The 20341-nt window shown below is 45.3% G+C and overlaps 1 protein-coding gene across 6 annotated transcripts in view; it reads left to right on the forward strand.

Annotated features, from left to right (window-relative positions):
* The window catches only part of DIAPH2 (diaphanous related formin 2), a 1085411-nt gene that overhangs the window by 897258 nt on the left and 167812 nt on the right, over positions 1-20341 (forward strand). For all 6 annotated transcript variants that reach the window (XM_072744409.1, XM_072744404.1, XM_072744407.1 and 3 more), the window contains one exon: positions 16658-16753. In XM_072744409.1, coding sequence (XP_072600510.1) covers positions 16658-16753 — 96 coding nt within the window. The remainder of the gene's footprint in view (positions 1-16657; positions 16754-20341) is intronic.

Consider the following 20341-nt stretch of genomic DNA (forward strand, 5'->3'; position numbering starts at 1 on the left):
GACAAAGAACTCTGTTATTCACAGTACAGCCAGAAATGTAAGCTTCATGTTCATACTGTTTTCCCTTGCCTTCCAGATTCCCCAGGGCATTGCCAAGGTGAGCTGAGGTAGATGCTATGCCATTGGTGGGTTTTGTGTTACTGCTGATGACTCCAATTTTAGTGAACCCAAATCTTTTATAATGAAATGAAAGCAAACTGCCTGGCATTCACCCTGTAGGAAAATATAATCTATCTTCAAAACAAACAGACTTACCCTCTGCTCTGAAGGGAGGCACTATGTCTTTCAAGGCTGTTCACTATAAAAACAGTCTTGAAAAGATAATCCAGAAGAAAGGTTATCAATGCTTGTGGTCACAAAGTACACAGAAATGTGAGGAACCCACAGAGAATTACCTCTAAATAAGTTTGTGCTAGCCATTGGGGAATAATCTTGCACAAAGGTATACCAGAGATAGTTACCTAGTGCTAATTTTAATCTATGGCATCTCCAAACTCTTCTGGGGAAAGTAAGTCAACACAGCACAGATAAATGTTGATAATGAAAATTGAGATCAGCAGGCACACCATATCTATTGAATGACCAACACTGTTGGAAGCATGAAATAGAAGGTACAACACATGCCTTTCATTTTACCCAAAGGTACATAGCTCACACAGTGGACTGCATGTAACCAGCCTACCTCCTTAATACTGTCTCTGATCTAATTTCAGGATGAAATATTAGAAAGTTGCCTCTGAATTGTTACTTCCCAGATATGCCCATATATTATCATTTAAGGCCTTAAAAAAATTACCAATTTTTTCCTCCATTTTCTTTCACTCAGTAAAATAAATTTTGTAAGATGTGAGAAAACAGTTTTCTATGCAATTCAATAAAACTGTTTTCCTTTTCAATGAAAAAAAGACATTTTTTCCCCTGAGTTTGACCTCATAGATCAAAAAATAGAAAATAATAACAGCTACTCATTACAAATCACATCTAAATAAGAATTAATGGTTCTATGAACTTGCAAATTCTAAGTGAATTGTCAGTCTCATACAATTCAATCACATAACAAATTTCACTTAAATTCATTTAAAATGAAACCTATCTTTCAAATGATCATCTTGCCTTCCATTTTGTTTTAGGAATAACTGAAATATAGAATAATTCTAAGATATATTTATAAAAACCTTCATCCTTTCAGGTTAGATATTTTATGAAAATCTCTCCACTCTTGAAAAGTTATGGAGCAAATGATAAAGTAATGGTGAACTGAAACCTATATTTCTTTCCTTTAATACATCAGTGATATTTACAAAGACTTGGCCTTTCTTTTTTAACAGAACCATCTAGTACATACGTTCTCAGCAGGGTCAGTATCATCCCCTTGGGGGTGGTTCTTAGGGAGGTGGGCAGAGAAGAATCTTAGATATTACAATTGTTTGTGGCCCTCCAAAAGACCACACTATATGAATGGATATGCAGTACATCTATTGCATTAAATTTTAATGGTGGGGGGATTAGGAAAAAAATGTCTGAAAAGGATCCTCAGGGGGAAGGGGAAACTTATGGAAAAAAACGGTTTAGAAAAAGTGGTCTAAAAAAAAAAAAAAGGAAAAAAAAAAAAGAAAAAGTGGTCTAGCATAATATTTTGATAAGTGCTGGCAGATGGCAGCCATTAATTAAGCAAAGGAATTCATTTTTAATTCCTATAAATTGTGTTTGTTCCATTTTTAGCATATGCATAATATAATGACATTCAAGAATTTTAATGAAATGGCATCCATGTCATTATGTTATAATTTCTTTAATGTAATTTTTTCTTTTTTTTTAATTTTATTTTATTTAGTCTTGAGAGACAGAGAGAGGGAGAGGCAGAGACACAGGCAGAGGGAGAAGCAGGCTCCATGCAGGGAGCCTGACTTGGGACTCTATCCCGGGTCTCCAGGATCACGCCCTGGGCCGAAGGAGATGCTAAACTGCTGAGCCACTGGGGCTGCCCATAATTTCTTTAATGTATTAAAATTTAATACTTGCATATAATTTATGTAAAATCATAAATATATAATGTTTAGTAGTCTTTTTTCACTTTTATACATATATTTATTTTTCTACATAGTCCCTGTAATGACTATTTTTATAAGGATGCATGAAATTCAGTTATACCATGGTTCTCTTCTGGTTGTATTTCTATATCACTAAAAATTCCTTTCAGGTTTTATATGTAATTCTACTTCTCCTGACTGCCTATTAAAAATTGGGGTCCTCAGGAATCTGAGTCAGTCTCCAACAAGTCTTTCTAAAATGAAAGTCTGATCAAGTCACTTCCCATTGCTTGTAGCTGTATTTCCCAATACAGTAGCCATGGCCACATACAGGTAATGAGCACTTGAAATGAAGCTAATCTGAAGTGAATTGTGCTAAATTAAAAACATGCTAGATTTCTGAGATTTAATTTGAGAAAAAAAAAAAAGACTAAAATTTTTTTTATATAGTGAGTTAAACATTTACTTAATATATGAAAATAAATTTCATCTGTTTTTAATTTTTTAAAAATATGCCTATTAGAAAGTTTAAAATTATTTATGCAGCTCACATTTTTGGCCTGCATTATGTATCTATTGTAGAGTTTTGACTTAAGGGATAGTGCTCGGGGATCTCTGGTGGCTCAGCGGTTAAGCGCCTGCCTTCCGACGGGGGTGTGATCCTGGAGTCCCAGATTGAGTCCCATGTTGGGTTCCCCACATGGAGCCTGCTTCCCCCTCTTGTTGGACCCTGGCTCACGGGTGCCAACGTGTCCCGGCGGACGCCCCAGACACTCAGACCCCAGACAGGCAGATGCAATTAGCAAGAGGGTTTATTGAACGTTTGCGCAAACGGGCTCTCCGCCTCCGAAGAGGAAGAGAACCCCGAATAGCAATTACAGGTATCTTTTAAAGGCAAAAGGAAAAAAAAATAAAGACAAAAGAACCTCGGGAGTCGCATAGCATTCAGGTTATTGATTTCACAGAGGGTCAACATGAACCTATTCAGGGACATTCCAATCAGGGTGTGGGGGGAAATGGTTTTCTTATTGTAAACAGAATGCTTTTAGTTGCTAAAATTTCAGGAAGACGCCTGGATGGGCTGCCTCTGGATTAGGGCTGGCCCTACTTACAAGGGGGGAGGTTTCTTCATTCCCTCCTCTTGTTTGGGCTGATTTTAACCTTAAAATCTTAGGGAACATTTATTTCTTCAGTTTGGAGGGCCCGACATTGCTGAGTTAATACCAGAGCTTGGGTAATAAACAATCTTTCTCGGATGAACTGGAGCGGCCAGTTGAGGACTCAGGGGACGAAAGTTAGCAGCAGGAGCAGGATAACTAGAGGGCCCATAATGGTAGAGATTAGGGTGGTTAACCAGGGAGACTGATTAAACCAGCTTTCAAACCAGCCCTGCTGGGCCTCCCGGTCCCTTTGTCTTTTATTTAACCTTTCCCTGAGTTTGGCCATGGAGTCTCTGATGACTCCAGAATGGCCTGCATAGAAACAGCATTTTTCTCCTAGGGCTGCACACAGTCCTCCCTCTTTCAGGAATAGTAAATCCAAGCCTCTCCTGTTTTGGAGTACTACTTCTGAAGGTGAGGTGAGGGACTGTTCTAACTTAGAAACGGACTGCTCTAGTGCCCGTAGATCCTCATCTACAGCTGCCTGGAGTTCTATATAACATCGTGAGCCCTGGATCAGAGCAGCTGCGCCAGTACCCACCCCAGTAGCGACCCCTAGTCCCAACATAACGGCTAGGGTTAGGGAGACAGGTTCGCGCCAAAAACGGGTGGGATGTTCATTATACTGATTTTCTAGAGTTTCAGCAGGGTGATAGAACACCCTGGGTATGATCTGCACCATGACACAGAAGTCGTTTGAGCTATTTAGAACCTTAGCTGACACACAGGGGGTGAGAACTTTGTTGCATGCCCACCAAGTTCCCGGCTGGGGCTCCAGGTAAGAGTCAGTCCCTAAAATCGGGGCGGTAGTATTGCAGAGTTCCTGGTAACCCCGGGTGAGTATAGTTAGCCTTGACAGTGATGTAATCCCAGGAGGAGGAGGGCCTCTCATCCTGTGTCTCCCTAGTCTCGCACCCTCAATTTTTACAATAGAAGTATTCCCCTCCTCCACAGGTGGGATTTAGCCCGCGATCTCTGTGGTACCCGGGACAGACATAAAAGGGAAGAGTGCTTAGCATGGCCCTTCTGTCAGGCGTGCCACAGCCTCCCCATGGGTCTAATCCCAGTCGCCCTGGAGGGCTTTCTCGGTTAGAGGCTCTAGAGGTGTCGAAGTATCCCTCTAAGTCCCATGGGCTAGGGGCCCCTATGGTTAGCTTGCATAGGTCAGGATATAGGTTAGGCCACCAGGTTCCCACAGGGGCGGTCTTAGTTATAGACCAAACCTCGTCACCCCCAGACGTTAGTACCTGCCAGGTTAACCTTTTGAGGGCATGAGGGTCACCTCTGGCGGAGGTGAAGAGCGCTAGGAGAGGTAGGAATATAACAACTGTCATTGAACAATTTTTTGAAAGTCTTATCTTGAGCGGGTTTTGGGTGCAGTGGAGCTTCCATTGGAGTGGCTCGTCCGGTCCGCCTGGCTGGCGTCAGCGGTGCTCGTTGATGGGGCGCGCTTCACGTGTGAGGCGTGGACCCAAGCAGCAATGCCGTCTACCTTTAAGGCGGTTGGGGTGGTCAGTAGTACAGTAAATGGGCCCTTCCAGCGGGGCTCAAGCATCCTGGACTGATGTTTCCTGATGTAGACGGAGTCACCGATCTGGAACGGGTGTGGGTTGGTTGTGTCTCCGGGGTGGTAGACAGCCGCAAGGGGTTTCCAGATCTGGCGCTGGATAATCTGGAGCGCCTTTAGCCTGTCCTGTAAACCGGGAGTGTTAGCAAGAGGGTTAATAGCAGAATCTAGCAAGTCCGTTACTGGTGGGGGACCTCCATAGAGAAGCTCGTAAGGAGTTAGCCCATGGCGCGCGGGAGTGTTCTGGACTCGGAACAGGACCATAGGGAGGAGTTGGACCCAGTCTCTAGTGCCAGTCTCCAATGTCAATTTGGTTAGGGTCTCTTTAATTGTTCTATTTATTCTTTCTACCTGCCCTGAGCTCTGGGGTCTGTATGCACAATGTAATTTTTAATTTATCCCCAGTAATCTGGCCACCAACTGGCTTACCTGGGAGACGAAGGCGGGGCCGTTGTCCGACCCTATTACCTTGGGCAGTCCAAACCAGGGGAAAATTTCTTCTAGGATTTTCTTGACAACCACCTGGGCAGTTTCTCGTTTGGTGAGGAAGGCTTCTGTCCATCCTCCTGTGGGCCTAGTGCAGCGGCTCGTGCTGTTTCATGGGCCATCCTGTTCCCCTCTGCTACTGGGTCGTTGCCGTGCTGATGCCCAGGACAGTGAATTATCTACCACGGCCGCCCCGGCTTTACGTTCACCATTTCGTAGAAAGCTACTCCCCTCGGTGTACCAGGTTGCTTCAGTATCTGGCAAAGGCTGGTCCGTCAAGTCCCCTCTGGTGCCATGGACCTCAGCTAGGATCTGGTGGCAATCATGCATTACCAGGGAGGGGGACTCGGCTTCTGGAAGCAAGGTGGCCGGGTTTAGGGATGTAGCCGTTCCGAACCGTATCCGCTCAGAATTCAGTAACATGGCCTGATAATGGGTGACCTGGCGTTTGAGAGCCATCGATCAGGGGGCTGGCGGATGACTGTCTCTATGGCATGGGGGGGGGCCACCACAGTGAGGGGTTGGCTGAAGGCCAACTTATCTGAGTCTTTTACCAGGACTGCCACAGCCGCTATTATTCAGAGACATGGGGGCCATCCTGCAGCCACTCTGTCTAATTTTCTTTTGAAAAGTATGCCACGGGCCTTTTCCAGGGTCCCAGTTTCTGAGTTAGGACCCCTTTGGGTATTCCTTGGTGTTCATCAGCATATAGCGCAAATGGCTTGGTTACATCTGGGAGGCTCAGGGCAGGGGCGGTCAATAAGGCCCTTTTTATTTTGTCAAAAGCCAATTGTTGCTCTTTTCCCCAGTGGTAGGGGGTGTTGGATTTCGTGAGGGGATATAGGGGAGCCGCCAGCTCTGCAAACCCGGGTACCCAGAGGTGGCAGAACCCAGCACTGCCAAGGAACTCTCATAGCCCTCTGGCACTAGTGGGTGCTGGGATCAGGGCTACAGCCTTTTTGCGGCCCTCCGTCAGCCACCTCTGGCCTCCTTCCAGGAGATATCCCAGATAGGTCACTCGTCTCTGGCCTATTTGGGCCTTTTTGGCGGAGGCCCTATACCCCAGTCCTCCCAGTCTCTCAAGCAGGGCCCCCGTACCTTTTACACAATCCTGTTCTGTCTTAGCCGCTATGAGCAAATCAAACACGTACTGCAGGAGAACGAGGTCCGGATGGCCAACTCCGAATTCTGCCAAGTCCTGATGCAAGGCTTCGTTGAACAAGGTGGGGGAGTTTTTGAATCCCTGTGGTAGCCTTGTCCAAGTGAGTTGTCCTGAGAATCCCGTCTCAGGATCTTTCCATTTAAAGGCAAAAATAGGCTGGCTTTGAGAGCTTAACTTTAGGCAAAAGAATGCATCTTCTAGATAGAGCTCAAGGGTCCTTCTGCCTCAGTTAAAACTGAATGTTGAGCTCCCGTAGCAACCAGGAAGGTCACTGGTTGACCCCCCCATTTTAAGGGTTATCCGAGGCTGGGGGGGGGGTGCTCCTGGCCCTGACATCCCTACTCTTCATCCTCTAGGGACAGTACGGGAATGGGCTTCTTCTTAGGTCCCTGCGTTTGGCCTTTCTTTGGACAATCTTTAACCCAATGTCCTTTTTCCTTGCAGTAGGCATGCTGGTCTCATTCAACCCGTGGTCTTCTTTTGTCTCCCAGGTCCTTACTCTGTCCTGACTTACTCTGCCCTGAGCCCTGTACTACGGTGGCCAGTATCCCAGTCAGTTCTTTATTGCGTTTCCTTTATCTCTTTTATTTTGTCTCTCTCTCTCTCTCTCTCTCTCTCTCTCTCTCTCTCCTCTCTCTCTAAGTATACATACGGTAGCCTTCCATTAATCTTTCCAGAAAACCTGCCGGCGTCTCATCTTTTCCCTGCACTATAGCACGTACCTTTGCCAAATTGGTGGGGCGACGCCCTGCCCCTCTGAGACCCGCTAGGAGTACCTGGCGATAGAGACGGAGCCGCTCCCTCCCAGCAGCAGTGTCATAGTCCCAGGTCGGGCGAACCAAGGGGAAAACGTCCTCAATTTCATTAGGCAGCTGGGTCGGCCTCCCATCCGCCCCGGGGACGTTTTTCTGTAGACGCGCTGTCTCCTCCGTGGTGAGGAGAGTCTGCAGGAGCTGATCAGGGTGCCCACTGGGTCCTGGCTGAGAGACCGGGGCCTTCACCTGCAAGATAATATCAATATTAAAAGTTCCATTCCTGGGCCACCCGACGTTGAGAGTCGGCCACTCTGAGGAGCAGAAGGTGACCCATCTTCGTCTTCTGACTTCGACCGAAAGGTTGTGTGCTCGCCGGCGACTTCTTTCCAGTGATCTAGAGCGAGGCTTAAAGGGGTGGTTACAGTTTGCCCCGCGGGTGTAGAAAAGAGGTGAGCGGGGAGGAGGAGGACAGGAAGACACAGAACAGACAGATGCACACAGATGACGGGACCGGCACGGCGGATTCAGACGGGAGCGGTCGCCAACAGCGACCCTCCCCGAAGAGGAGGGAGTGCCGGGCTCCCTCCCTCTTCCAGACCACTCGGGAGTCCGACTCCGGAGCGGGACCAGAAAGACACAGAACGAACAGACGCACACGAATGACAGGACTGGCGCGGCGGATTCAGATGGGAGCAGTCGCGAACAACGACCGTCCCTGAAGAGGAGGGAGTGCCGGGGCTCCGTTCCTCTTCCAGACCACTCCGGAGTCCGACTCCGGAGGGGGACCAGGGGTCTCGGGCACGTCTGCCTCCCCCGCTGGTCCAAATACAGAATACAGAGTACAGCGTCCTGCAGGCACAATACAGACCCGGCACAGATCCGGCCAGTCAGACAAACGGACGAGACAGATATGACATTTAGCGAGCTCGGTCTTACCTCCTACCGGTCTTAGGATTGAGCCTGGGGCGTCTCGGATCCCGGACGAGCCCCCAAATGTTGGACCCTGGCTCACGGGTGCCAACGTGTCCCGGCGGACGCCCCAGACACTCAGACCCCAGACAGGCAGATGCAATTAGCAAGAGGGTTTATTGAACGTTTGCGCAAACGGGCTCTCCGCCTCCGAAGAGGAAGAGAACCCCGAATAGCAATTACAGGTATCTTTTAAAGGCAAAAGGAAAAAAAAATAAAGACAAAAGAACCTCGGGAGTCGCATAGCATTCAGGTTATTGATTTCACAGAGGGTCAACATGAACCTATTCAGGGACATTCCAATCAGGGTGTGGGGGGAAATGGTTTTCTTATTGTAAACAGAATGCTTTTAGTTGCTAAAATTTCAGGAAGACGCCTGGATGGGCTGCCTCTGGATTAGGGCTGGCCCTACTTACAAGGGGGGAGGTTTCTTCACTCTGCCTGTGTCTCTGCGTCTCTCATGAATAAACAAGTAAAATCTTTTTTTTTAAAAAGGTGGGGGGGATAGTGCTCAAACTCATATCAGAATTATAATCTTTTATCATCTGGTCACCATATGCCTAGTCAATTTTGTCTTCTGCTAGCTGCAGGCAAAGAGGGCTGGTCCAGGTGTCAGATTGACCTCCACATGCCAGCTGTGTGATCTGGATCATGATGCTTAAATTTTAAATTTCAGTATCACCAGCTGAAAAACAGAGATAATACCTATACAATGTGTTGTTGGATTAAAAGATACAACAAATGTAAAGTGCTTACTGCATAAAATTTAATTCTCCCTGTGCTGGACCCTGGCTCACGGGTGCCAATGTGTCCCGGTGGACGCCCCAGAGACTCAGACCCCAGACAGGCAGATACAATTAGCAAGAGGGTTTATTGGACGTTTGCGCAAACTGGCTCTCCGCCTCCGAGGAGGAAGAGAGCCCTGATTAGCAATTACAGGTATCTTTTAAAGGCAAAAGAAAAAAACCACTTAAAGACAAAAGAACCGCGGGAGTCGCATAGCATTCAGGTTATCGATTTCTCAGAAGGTCAACATGAACTTATTCAGGGACATTCCAATCAGGGTGTGGGGGGAAATGGTTTTGTTATCACAAACAGAATGCTTTTTGTTGCTAAAACTTCAGGAATGCACCTGGATGGGCTGCCTCTGGATTAGGGCTGATCCTACTTACAGGGGCGGGGGGGGGGGGGGGGGGTCTTCACCTGTACATTCTAGCCATGCCAAACTATTTTCAGTTCCTCTTTTCTTTCTATTGTAGAGGGCAGGTGATAATTCAGATTTGTCTTCAGCTTTAATATTCCTAAGTGTGCATAATCCCACATTCCTGGTTAGTCATTGTGATGAGGTTTTGAAATATAGGTGAGGTCCGGAGCCGACGACCAAGAAAGAATTTTTGAGACGTCTTTGGTGCAAAATGGTGGTTTTATTAAAGCATGGGGACAGGGCCTGTGGGCAGGAAGAGCTGCTGCCCATGGCCTGTGAGGGGTGGCTGACTATATACTTGCAGAGTTGAGGGAAGTAAGCAAAAAGGAAGATTTCAAAAGATCAAAAGGGAGATTTTTTTTTTCACATACTAAGGAGGACCTATAAGACACTGAAGGCATTGCCATTGTCAAGTTAAAGATTGCTTTTCCCTCTAGCAAGGCATTAACATTAAGACAATTGGAAACTTACTGAAGAATGTCACACATATCCCACCCTGGGTGGGGGTGGCTTGTGGGGTATCAGCTGTGCTTTGTGCAGCTAGCCCTGTTCCCTCATCAATTGGGGTTCCACTTTTATTTGTCCCCCCTTTTTTTTTTGCCAAATTTTGGACCTGAGAACCTCTGTGCTTCCTTTTGTTTTTTATTTAATATCATGTTCTAGAGAATCCATTTTATTATTTGTTTGTTTGTTTGTCTATTTTATTGAGCACTTGCTTTGTGCCAGATATCACCCCTTTAATTTATTTTTTATTTTTAATTTTTTGAAGACAGCTTAATTTTTTAAAAATTTTTTAAATTATTTTTTATTGGAGTTCAATTTGCCAACATATAGCATAACACCCAGTGCTCATCCCATCAAGTTGTTGGACCCTGGCTCATGGGTGCCAACGTGTCCCGGTGGACGCCCCAGAGACTCAGACCCCAGACAGGCAGATGCAATTAGCAAGAGGGTTTATTGGACGTTTGCGCAAACGGGCTCTCCACCTCCGAGGAGGAAGAGAACCCCGATTAGCAGTTACAGGCATCTTTTAAAGGCAAAAAGACCGCTTAAAGGCAAAGAAACCGGGGGAGTAGCATAGCATCCAGGTTATTGATTTCTCAACATGAACCTGTTCAGGGACATTTCAGTCAGGGCGTGGGGGGGAATGGTTTTCTTATCTTGGACAACCAGAATATTTTTTGTTGCTTAAATTCCAGGGAGGTGCAGGGATGGGCTGCCTCTGGATTAGGGCTGGTCCTACTCACAAGGGGGGGCGGGGGTTCTTCATTCCCTCCTCTTTGTTTGGGCTGATTTTAATCTTAAAATCTTAGGGAACATTTATTTCTTCAGTTTGGAAGGCCCGACATTGCTGAGTTAATACCAGAGCTTGGGTAATGGACAATCATTCTCAGACGAACTAGGGCAGCTGGTTGAGGATGTAGGGTCCGAAAGTTAGCAGCAGGAGCAGGATAACTAGAGGGCCCATAATGGTAGAGATTAGGGTGGTCATCCAGGGAGACTGGTTAAACCAGCCTTCAAACCAACCCTGCTGGGCCTCCCGGTCCCTTTGTCTTTTATTTAACCTATCCCTGAGTTTGGCCATGGAGTCCCTGATGACTCCAGAATGGTCTGCATAGAAACAGCATTCCTCTCCCAGGGCCGCACACAGTCCTCCCTCTTTCAGGAATAGTAAATCCAAGCCTCTCCTGTTTTGAAGTCCTACTTCTGAAAGTGAGGTGAGGGACTGTTCTAACTTAGAAACGGACTGCTCTAGTGCCCATAGATCCTCATCTACAGCTGCCTGGAGTTCTATATGACGTCGTGAGCCCTGGATCAGAGCAGCTGCGCCAGTACCCACCCCAGTTGCGACCCCTAGTCCCAGCATAACGACTAGGGTTAGGGAGACAGGCTCACGCTGAAAACGGGTGGGATGTCTGTCATATTGATTTTTTAGAGTTTCAGCAGGGTGATAGAACACCCTGGGCATAATCTGCACCATAACACAGAAGTTCTCAGAGTCATTTAGGACCTGAGCAGATACACAGGGGGTGAGGCCTTTGTTGCATGCCCACTAGGTTCCCGGCTGGGGTACCAGGTAAGAGTCAGTCCCTAAAATCAGGGCGGTAGTATTGCAGAGTTCCTGGTAACCCCGGGTGAGTATAGTTAGCCTTGACAGTGATGTAATCCCAGGAGGAGGAGGGCCTCCCATCCTGTGTCTCCCGTAGTCTCGCACCCCCAATTTTCACAATAGAAGTGTTCCCCCCTCCAAGGTGGGATTTAGCCTGCGATCTCTGTGGTACCCCGGACAGACATAAAAGGAAAGAAAAAGCATGGAAAGCCATGCTTAGCATGGCCCTTCTGTCAGGCATGCCACATTCTCCCCATGGGTCTAATCCCAGTCGCCCTGGGGGGGCTTTCTCGGTTGGGGGCCCTAGAGGTGTCCAAGTATCCCTCTAGGTCCCATGGGCTGGGGGCCCCTATGGTTAGCTTACATAAGTCAGGATATAGGTTAGGCCACCAGGTTCCCAAGGGAGCAGTCTTTAGTTGTGGACCAGACCTCGTCACCCCCAGATATTAGTACCTGCCAGGTTAACCTTTTGGGGGCATGAGGGTTACCTTTGGCGGGGGTGAAGAGCGCTAGGAGAGGTAGGAATATAACAACTGTCATTGAACAATTTTTGAAAGTCTTATCTTGAGCAGGTTTTGGGTGCGGTGGAGCTTCCATTGGAGTGGCTCGCCCGGTCTGTCCTGGCTGGCGTCAGCAGTGCTCGTTGATGGGGCGCTTGACGTGTGAGGCGTGGACCCAAGCAGCAATACCGTCTACTTTTAGGGCGGTTGGGGTGGTTAGTAGTACAGTGTATGGGCCCTTCCAGCGGGGCTCAAGGGTCCTGGACTGATGTCTCCTTATTTAGACGGAGTCACCCATCTGGAACGGGTGTGGGTCGGTTGTGTCTCCGGGGCAGTAAACAGCTGCAAGGGGTTTCCAGATCTGGCGCTGGATAATCTGGAGCGCCTTTAGCCTGTCCTGTAAACCAGGAGTGTTAGCAAGAGGGTCAATAGCAGAATCTAGTAAGTCCGTCACTGGTGGGGGACCTCCATAGAGAATCTCATAAGGAGTTAGCCCATGGCGTGCGGGAGTGTTCCGGACTTGGAACAGAACCATAGGGAGGAGTTGGACCCAGTCTCTAGTGCCAGTCTCCAATGCCAATTTGGTTAGGGTCTCTTTAACTGTTCTATTCATTCTTTCTACCTGTCCTGAGCTCTGGGGTCTGTATGCACAATGTAATTTCCAATTTATCCCCAGTAATTTGGCCACCAACTGACTTACCTGGGAGACGAAGGTGGGGCCATTGTCTGACCCTATTACCTTGGGCAGTCCAAACCGGGGGAAAATTTCTTCTAGGATTTTCTTGACAACCACCTGGGCAGTTTCTCGTTTGGTGGGGAAGGCTTCTGTCCATCCTCCTGTGGGCCTAATGCAGCGGCTCGTGCTGTTTCATCGGCCATCCTGTTCCCCTCTGCTACTGGGTCGTTGCCTCGCTTTTACACAATCCTGTTCTGTCTTAGCTGCTATGAGCAAATCATCCACGTACTGCAGGAGAACGAGGTCCGGATGGCCAATTCGGAAGTCTGCCAAGTCCTGATGCAAGGCTTCGTTGAACAAGGTGGGGGATTTCTTTGAGTCCCTGTGGTAGCCTTGTCCAAGTGAGTTGTCCTGAGAATCCTGTCTTAGGATCTTTCCATTTAAAGGCAAAAATAGGCTGGCTTTGAGAGCTTAACTTTAGGCAAAAGAATGCATCTTTTAGATAGAGCTCAAGGGTCCTTCTGCCTCAGTTAAAACTGAATGTTGAGCTCCCATATCAACCAGGAAGGTCACTGGTTGGCCCCCCACTTTAAGGGTTATCCGAGGCTCGGGGGGGGTGCTCCTGGCCCTGACACCCCTAATCTTCATCCTCTAGGGACAGAACGGGAATGGGCTTCTTCTTAGGTCCCTGCATTAGGCCCTTCTTTGGACAATCTTTAACCCAATGTCCTTTTTCCTTGCAGTAGGCACATTGGTCTCGTTCAACCCATGGTTTTCTTTTGTCTCCCAGGTCCTTACTCTGTCCTGACTTACTCTGCCCTGAGCCCTGTATTACGGTGGCCAGTATCCCAGTCAGTTCTTTATTGCGTTTCCTTTATCTCTTTTATTCCCTCGTTCCTCTTGCTCTTTACGGATCCTTTCCTCCCTTTCCTCTGGGGTGTCTCTCTCTCTCTTTCTCTCTCTTCTCTTTCTCTTTCTCTTTTTCTCTTTCTCTCTTTCTCTCTCTCTCTCTTTCTCTTTCTCTTTCCTCTCTCTTTCTCTCTTTCTCTTTCCTCTCTCTCTCTCTCTCTTTCTCTTTCACTTTCTCTCTCTCTCTTTAAGTATACATACGGTAGCCCTCCATTAATCTTTCCAGAAAACCTGCTGGAGTCTCATCTTTTCCCTGCACTATAGCACGTACCTTTGCCAAATTGGTGGGGCGTCGCCCTGCCCCTCTGAGACCCGCTAGGAGTACCTGGCGATAGAGACGGAGCCGCTCCCTACCAGCAGCAGTGTCGTAGTCCCAGGTGGGGCAAACCAAGGGGAAAACATCCTCAATTTCATTAGGCAGCTGGGTCAGCCTCCCATCCACCCTGGGGACGTTTTTCTGTAGATGCGCGGTCTCTCCTCCGTGGTGAGGAGAGTCTGCAGGAGCTGATCAGGGTGTCCATGGGGTCCTGGCTGAAAGACCGGGGCCTTCACCTGCAAGATAATGTCAATATTAAAAGTTCCGTTCCTGGGCCACCTGACGTTGAGAGTCGGCCACTCTGAGGAGCAGAAGGTGACCCATTTCGTTTTCTGACTTCCACCGATAGATTGTGTGCCCGGCCGGCGACTTCTTTCCAGTGATCTAGAGTGAGGCTTAAAGGGGTGGTTACAGTTTGCCCCATGGGTGTAGAAAAGAGGTGAGCGGGGAGGAGGAAGACAGGAAGAAAGACACAGAACAAACAGACGCACACGAATGACGGGACCGGCATGGTGGATTCGGATGGGAGCGGTCGCCAACAACGACCCTCCCTGAAGAGGAGGGAGTGCCGGGCTCCCTCCCTCTTCCAGACCACTCCGGAGTCCGACTCCGGAGGGGGACCAGAAAGACACGGAACAAACAGACGCACATGAATGACAGGACTGGCGCGGCAGATTCAGATGGGAGCGGTCGCGAACAACGACCGTCCCCGAAGAGGAGGGAGTGCCAGGGCTCCGTTCCTCTTCCAGACCACTCCGGAGTCCGACTCTGGAGGGGGACCAGGGGTCTCAGGGCACGTCTGCCTCCCCCGCTGGTCCAAATACAGAATACAGCGTCCTGCAGGCACAATACAGACCCGGCACAATACAGACCCGGCCAGTCAGACAAACGGATGAGACAGATATGACATTTAGCGAGCTTGGTCTTACCTCCTACCGGTCTTAGGATTGAGCCTGGGGCGTCTTGGATCCCGGACGAGCCCCCAAATGTTGGACCCTGGCTCACGGGTGCCAACGTGTCCCGGTGGACGCCCCAGAGACTCAGACCCCAGACAGGCAGATGCAATTAGCAAGAGGGTTTATTGGACGTTTGCGCAAACGGGCTCTCCACCTCCGAGGAGGAAGAGAGCCCCGATTAGCAGTTACAGGCATCTTTTAAAGGCAAAAAGACCGCTTAAAGGCAAAGAAACCGGGGGAGTAGCATAGCATCCAGGTTATTGATTTCTCAACATGAACCTGTTCAGGGACATTTCAGTCAGGGCGTGGGGGGGGGGAATGGTTTTCTTATCTTGGACAACCAGAATATTTTTTGTTGCTTAAATTCCAGGGAGGTGCAGGGATGGGCTGCCTCTGGATTAAGGCTGGTCCTACTCACAAGGGGGGGCGGGGGTTCTTCAAAGTGTACCCCTCAGGGCCCATCACCCAGTCACCCCAACCTCCCTTTCCACTACCCCTTGTTCGTTTCCCAGAGTTAGGTGTCTTTCATGTTCTGTCACCCTCTCTGATATTTCCCACTCATTTTCTCTCCTTTCCCCTTTAAACCCTTTCACTATTTTTTATATTCCTCAAATGAATGAGACCATATAATGTTTGTCCTTCTCCGGAGAATTCATTTTAAAAGAAAAAATGATTGATGTAACATTGAAGAAATCTCAAGTCAAATAAAGGGCATAATCAAAAGAGGTTTTAGCTTGTTCTTGCCCTGTAGGAGAATATTTTTCTTGTGTGTGATTTGATACCCCCTAGTTGTTCTTTAAGCAAAGTAGGATTTAAATTTAACTTTAGAACAGCATCAGAAAGTTTCTTCTCCTTCCCTCCTGCCTTCTTCTTCTCTTAACCACTCTGCCTGCAAATGTCTTCTACCCAAGACCCACACATTTAGCTACGACTCAAATTAACTACTTAGTTAGGGTCCTATTTTATCATCAGCTAGGCCAGATGAGAAGATGGTTCTCATTCTCAGTTTGCTGTGGATTACCCACAGTGTAGTAGGGTTTCTGGCAGTAAATACCTTGAAACAAATGTTCTAACAAATCTTGAAAGTGTTTTTGATGGCCAGAATTGTAAAAAATAAGAGTAGGGTAAAATGTTTTAAATGCATTTGCATTAGGAATTTCTATGTACATCTTTTGAATACTCTGCTCATGGAATCTTAATAGTTCTTTCCCATAGGAAAAATTAGAAACACAACAGCATTCCAAAAGGGATGATGAGACTCTGGCTAATGTCTCTCAAATGTAAAATGTGGCCTTTCAAATGATGTCACCTGCTCCTTCTATAATGTCAGCATTTTGAAATGGGTAAAGGATATGGATTCGGTAGGAATTGAATGCAAATTTGTTTTTGCAAATAGTGTCTTTTCAGATCATCGCAGTTGATGGTTGAATGCTGAAGATATTAATACAATCAGTATTTAACCTTGTGTAACTATACTTCCTCAAATCACGCCCTGCACATTGATTGCATTAAGCTAGGTCATTGGTTTCTTGTTTAGGAATATCTTATAAGAATCTTAACTGGAAAGCAGCAGTAGTCCATCAGATACTGTTTATTTGTATACTGAGCATGTCATCAGTAATACAAAAGACAAGGTCCTTAAATAGAACAGTGGGATTGGCATGAATTTTGCTTAATACTGCATAATAAGCAAAGTAGCCTGTGGTACCAGAAACTGACAGGGTTCATTATGTTTAAACAGATATATGTTTTTAATTTAGGGATATTATGTAAATCTGACAGAAGTTTTTACCTTTATTTTTCTATAGTTTAACTTTAATTGCTCTAAGATTAATTCTGATTTCTCGCTCCCTCCAGAGGGTGATGAGACTGGTGTGATGGATAATCTTCTAGAAGCCCTACAATCAGGTGCAGCGTTCCGAGACCGCAGAAAGCGGATTCCAAGGAATTCAGGTAAAACTCGTTCCACCTTACATGGTATTATAAAATGTGAATGTTAATAGACAAATAACACCCCCAAAAAACATTCCATTCTCCATGAATTTTTTTTTAATAGTCGATTTTAGTTCATGTGTTAAGTCTCAACAGGCATCTATGTCTATGTGATCGCAATTTTCAATTTGGTAAAGGTATCTTCAAATAACTCTAGGCGTTGCCAAAAAAATTCAGAAATAAGGACTCCTGCTGTGTTTAATATTAAATATTTTAATTGTTTTATGCACATGTAATTTGGGTGGAACATGGTTTAAAGCCATAAATGTTAATAAAGCGTTAAAAGTAATTGGCCCTAGGGATGTCACATTAGCTATTTACAGGTAAGGAAACTGAAATAATGCTTCTTTCGAGAGGTCATTTTGGCTTTGTAGTACAATCCATTCTCCATTCTCCATGTTAATAAAGAGAGGAGAGGCACAGTCATATTTATTAGAAAGTTGTCTGTTTGGGCAGCCCCGGTGGCTCAGCGGTTTAGCGCCACCTTCAGTCCAGGGCATGATCCGATCCTGGAGACCCGGGATCCAGTCCCACGTCCAGCTCCCTGCATGGAGCCTGTTTCTCCCTCTGCCTGTGTGTCTGCCTCTCTCTCTCTCTCTCTCTCTCTCTCTCTCTCTCTCTCTCTCTTTCTCTGTCTCTCCTGAGTAAATTAAAAAAAAAAAAAGGTTCTCTGTTTGTACCCTGTGGCTGTGGTAAATAATGTTTCCTCTCAGAATAATCTGGGTAGCTGAGCTATCCACCTCCTATAAGGAAATTTCGATATTTTTAGTTTATATCTTACGTGAAGAGGAAGAAATTAGGTATTGATTTTAAAAGTCCTCTTCATGGCTATGGAGCTATATGGAGAAGTAAATGAAAAAAGTAAAGTTAGTAGTAAATATGTAAATTCTACTCAGATTAAGGAGATTTGTCTACAATTCAACACATATTTTGTATTTGGACTGGAAACTAATATATAATCAGCTGAATAGAAAGTGGTTAGCTCTTTAAACCATTGTACTCCAACAAACCAGTGAAAGAAATGGAGCCCAGTACAGTTGTCCAGGAAGGTTTTTGGCAATGACAAAATTCATGGCAGAGGACAATATAAGTTATCTTCATCTTTTTTACATTTGGGTGAATTTTGATGGATATGAAGACATTAGAGATGACCTACAAAAAGAGTACAAGACTGGAGGAAAGAAAAGCAAACTATTTGTGTATTCATATTGCATTGCTGTGTAGCAGAATATTAGGAGCATTACTAATCTGTAACTATACAGCAGCCATTTCATCTACCCTCAGTCTTTATCTGTAAAATAAGAATGTTTTACCATGCTATCAGAGACCCCTTTCAACTCCTAAGAGAATAGAAACCTTCACTGTTCTTTCTTGAACTATTAGAGTATTAACAGTGAAAAGCAAACTGAAATAATTTCTCTATCAATTCAGTTCTCTGTTAAGCAGCTGTTAAGTAAAAGCATATTTTTCTGTGCCATAAAAGAACTGCCATCATCTTTCTAGGCTGTTTATTTTTAGAATACATTTGCTAAGGCCCCTGTCTGATTAGGCTCACATCTCATACTGACTCTAGAAAGATTGTACTGAGAAAGAGAGAGATCATCTCATGGTGTTTCTGTGAGCTTGGTACTTAAGGGAATATAGTATCAATTGTGAAACACCAAGAATAGATTTACAAACTGCATAATTTTATAGTATTGATTCCAAGTAATCTAAATTGAAACTTCCATTGGTTTGTAGCTGGAGTGCGTCCATGAACACACAGGGTCAAAAATATCAACCCATGTTGTTCTGGCAGTCATTCCAAGTGACAGCAGCCAATGCAAGTGTCCAGAGGTAAAAAGAAACTAGAAGCAGATGGTAGCAACTATTGGTAAAGCATCTTGAGCATCAGAGTTCAAGTGAGGGAGAGGCGGAGGCAGGCATAGAGTTGACAAGTCTGCCAAAAACTGCCCTATTTGCTTACCTCTTTCTGGAAGCAACAGAACTGGGAATTTTCCCAGATTTTCTCCTTGTTTTTCTAACTCTTCTAACTAGATATTTTCCTGCTGGCCTCCTTTTGATTCACTTTCTTAGGTACTTTTTTGGTTCTTTTTCAATGCCCCATTGACTTTATATTGTTATATTCTCCCTGATCAACACTAGCATCCTTACTACTTTCCAATAACCTCTACTTTAACATGATGCAATAGAAGCAGAAAAATCAAATTATAAAGAAGGCTATTTTGGGGATGCCTGGGTGTCTCAGCAGTTAAGCGTCTGTCTTTAGCTTAGGGCATGATCCTGGGGTTCTGGGATCAAATCTCACATTGGGCTCTCTGTGAGGAGCCTGCTTCTCCCTCTGCCTATGTCTCTGCCTCCCTGTCTCTCATTAATTAATAAATATCTTTAAAATAAATGAATAAAGAAAGAAGGCTAGTTTTATCAAGCAAAGTAAAATAAGAGCAAATAGCCAAAAAATCTGAAATCAGAGTCAGCCACAAACATTGAAGATGTACTGCTCTGCTTGCCATCTCCATTCTTACTGCTTACAGGTGGAAATTATGGTATGTAAAATACAGAGCTCTACAATTGTGCTTTTAATTGCAGTGTTTTTATTTCCATATTTAAATAAAATGAGATGATTTATATTCTTCATTAGAAAATCAAACTGTTAGTAAATGGTATGATTAGTTGCCTAAATTATATAACTTTCACACTGAGTCTATGTCCCCTCCTCAGGATCTACCAAATTAGGAAACTCAGAGCTCCCAAATACTGCCTATATTCCAAATACTGAGAGTGTTGTTTGAAGTAAGGGCCCCAAAAGACATTTCAAAGGAGTCTATTATGTAAGGAGTGCTATTGAAAAAAATACTGATAACTAGTATAGCATAGTCTTCAACCAGTCAGAATGAACAGAGGCAATAAGTAGTCCCTATGGTGGTACTAATACATACTGGCTGAATATCAACCCAGATTATAAACTTTGCTAATACCAAACTCAGAGATTAGGAAATGAGCCCCTTAACATTCATTAATTTATTGTACATCTGTTCTGTGGAAGATACTATGCTACACATGAGGGAAGAATGCAGAAATAATTATGATTTTCTTAGTTATAAGACCCTTATGTCTTGTGGGAAAGATAAATATTACAGAAAGATTGCAGAATAAAGCAGAAAATAATAGATACTATACAAGAGCTTTTAATAATATACATTGTGAGCTAAGAGGAAGGAAATATGTTTTATTGGATATATCGGAAAAAGACATGGCAGAAAAGGTTTTTAAGGATGAGTATGGATTTCAGCAGTTGGAATTGCAGGTAGGGATAGTGGCCAAATGAAATGTCATTAGAAAAATACAAAAGTAAGAAAGTGCAAAGCATTTTGGGAGCATGACAAATAGTCCACCTAGTAAGAAAGTAGGCTGTATAAAGTGTAGAAGTATGGAGATAATTCTGGAAAAGTAGATTGATTAGCAGTGGGTGTTATATGCAACTGATGAATCACCAAATTCTACCCCTGAAACTAATAATACATTATATGTTAACTAAATTGAATTTAA

Source organism: Vulpes vulpes, chromosome X (assembly GCF_048418805.1).
Source record: "Vulpes vulpes isolate BD-2025 chromosome X, VulVul3, whole genome shotgun sequence".
NCBI classification, from domain to species: domain Eukaryota; kingdom Metazoa; phylum Chordata; class Mammalia; order Carnivora; family Canidae; genus Vulpes; species Vulpes vulpes.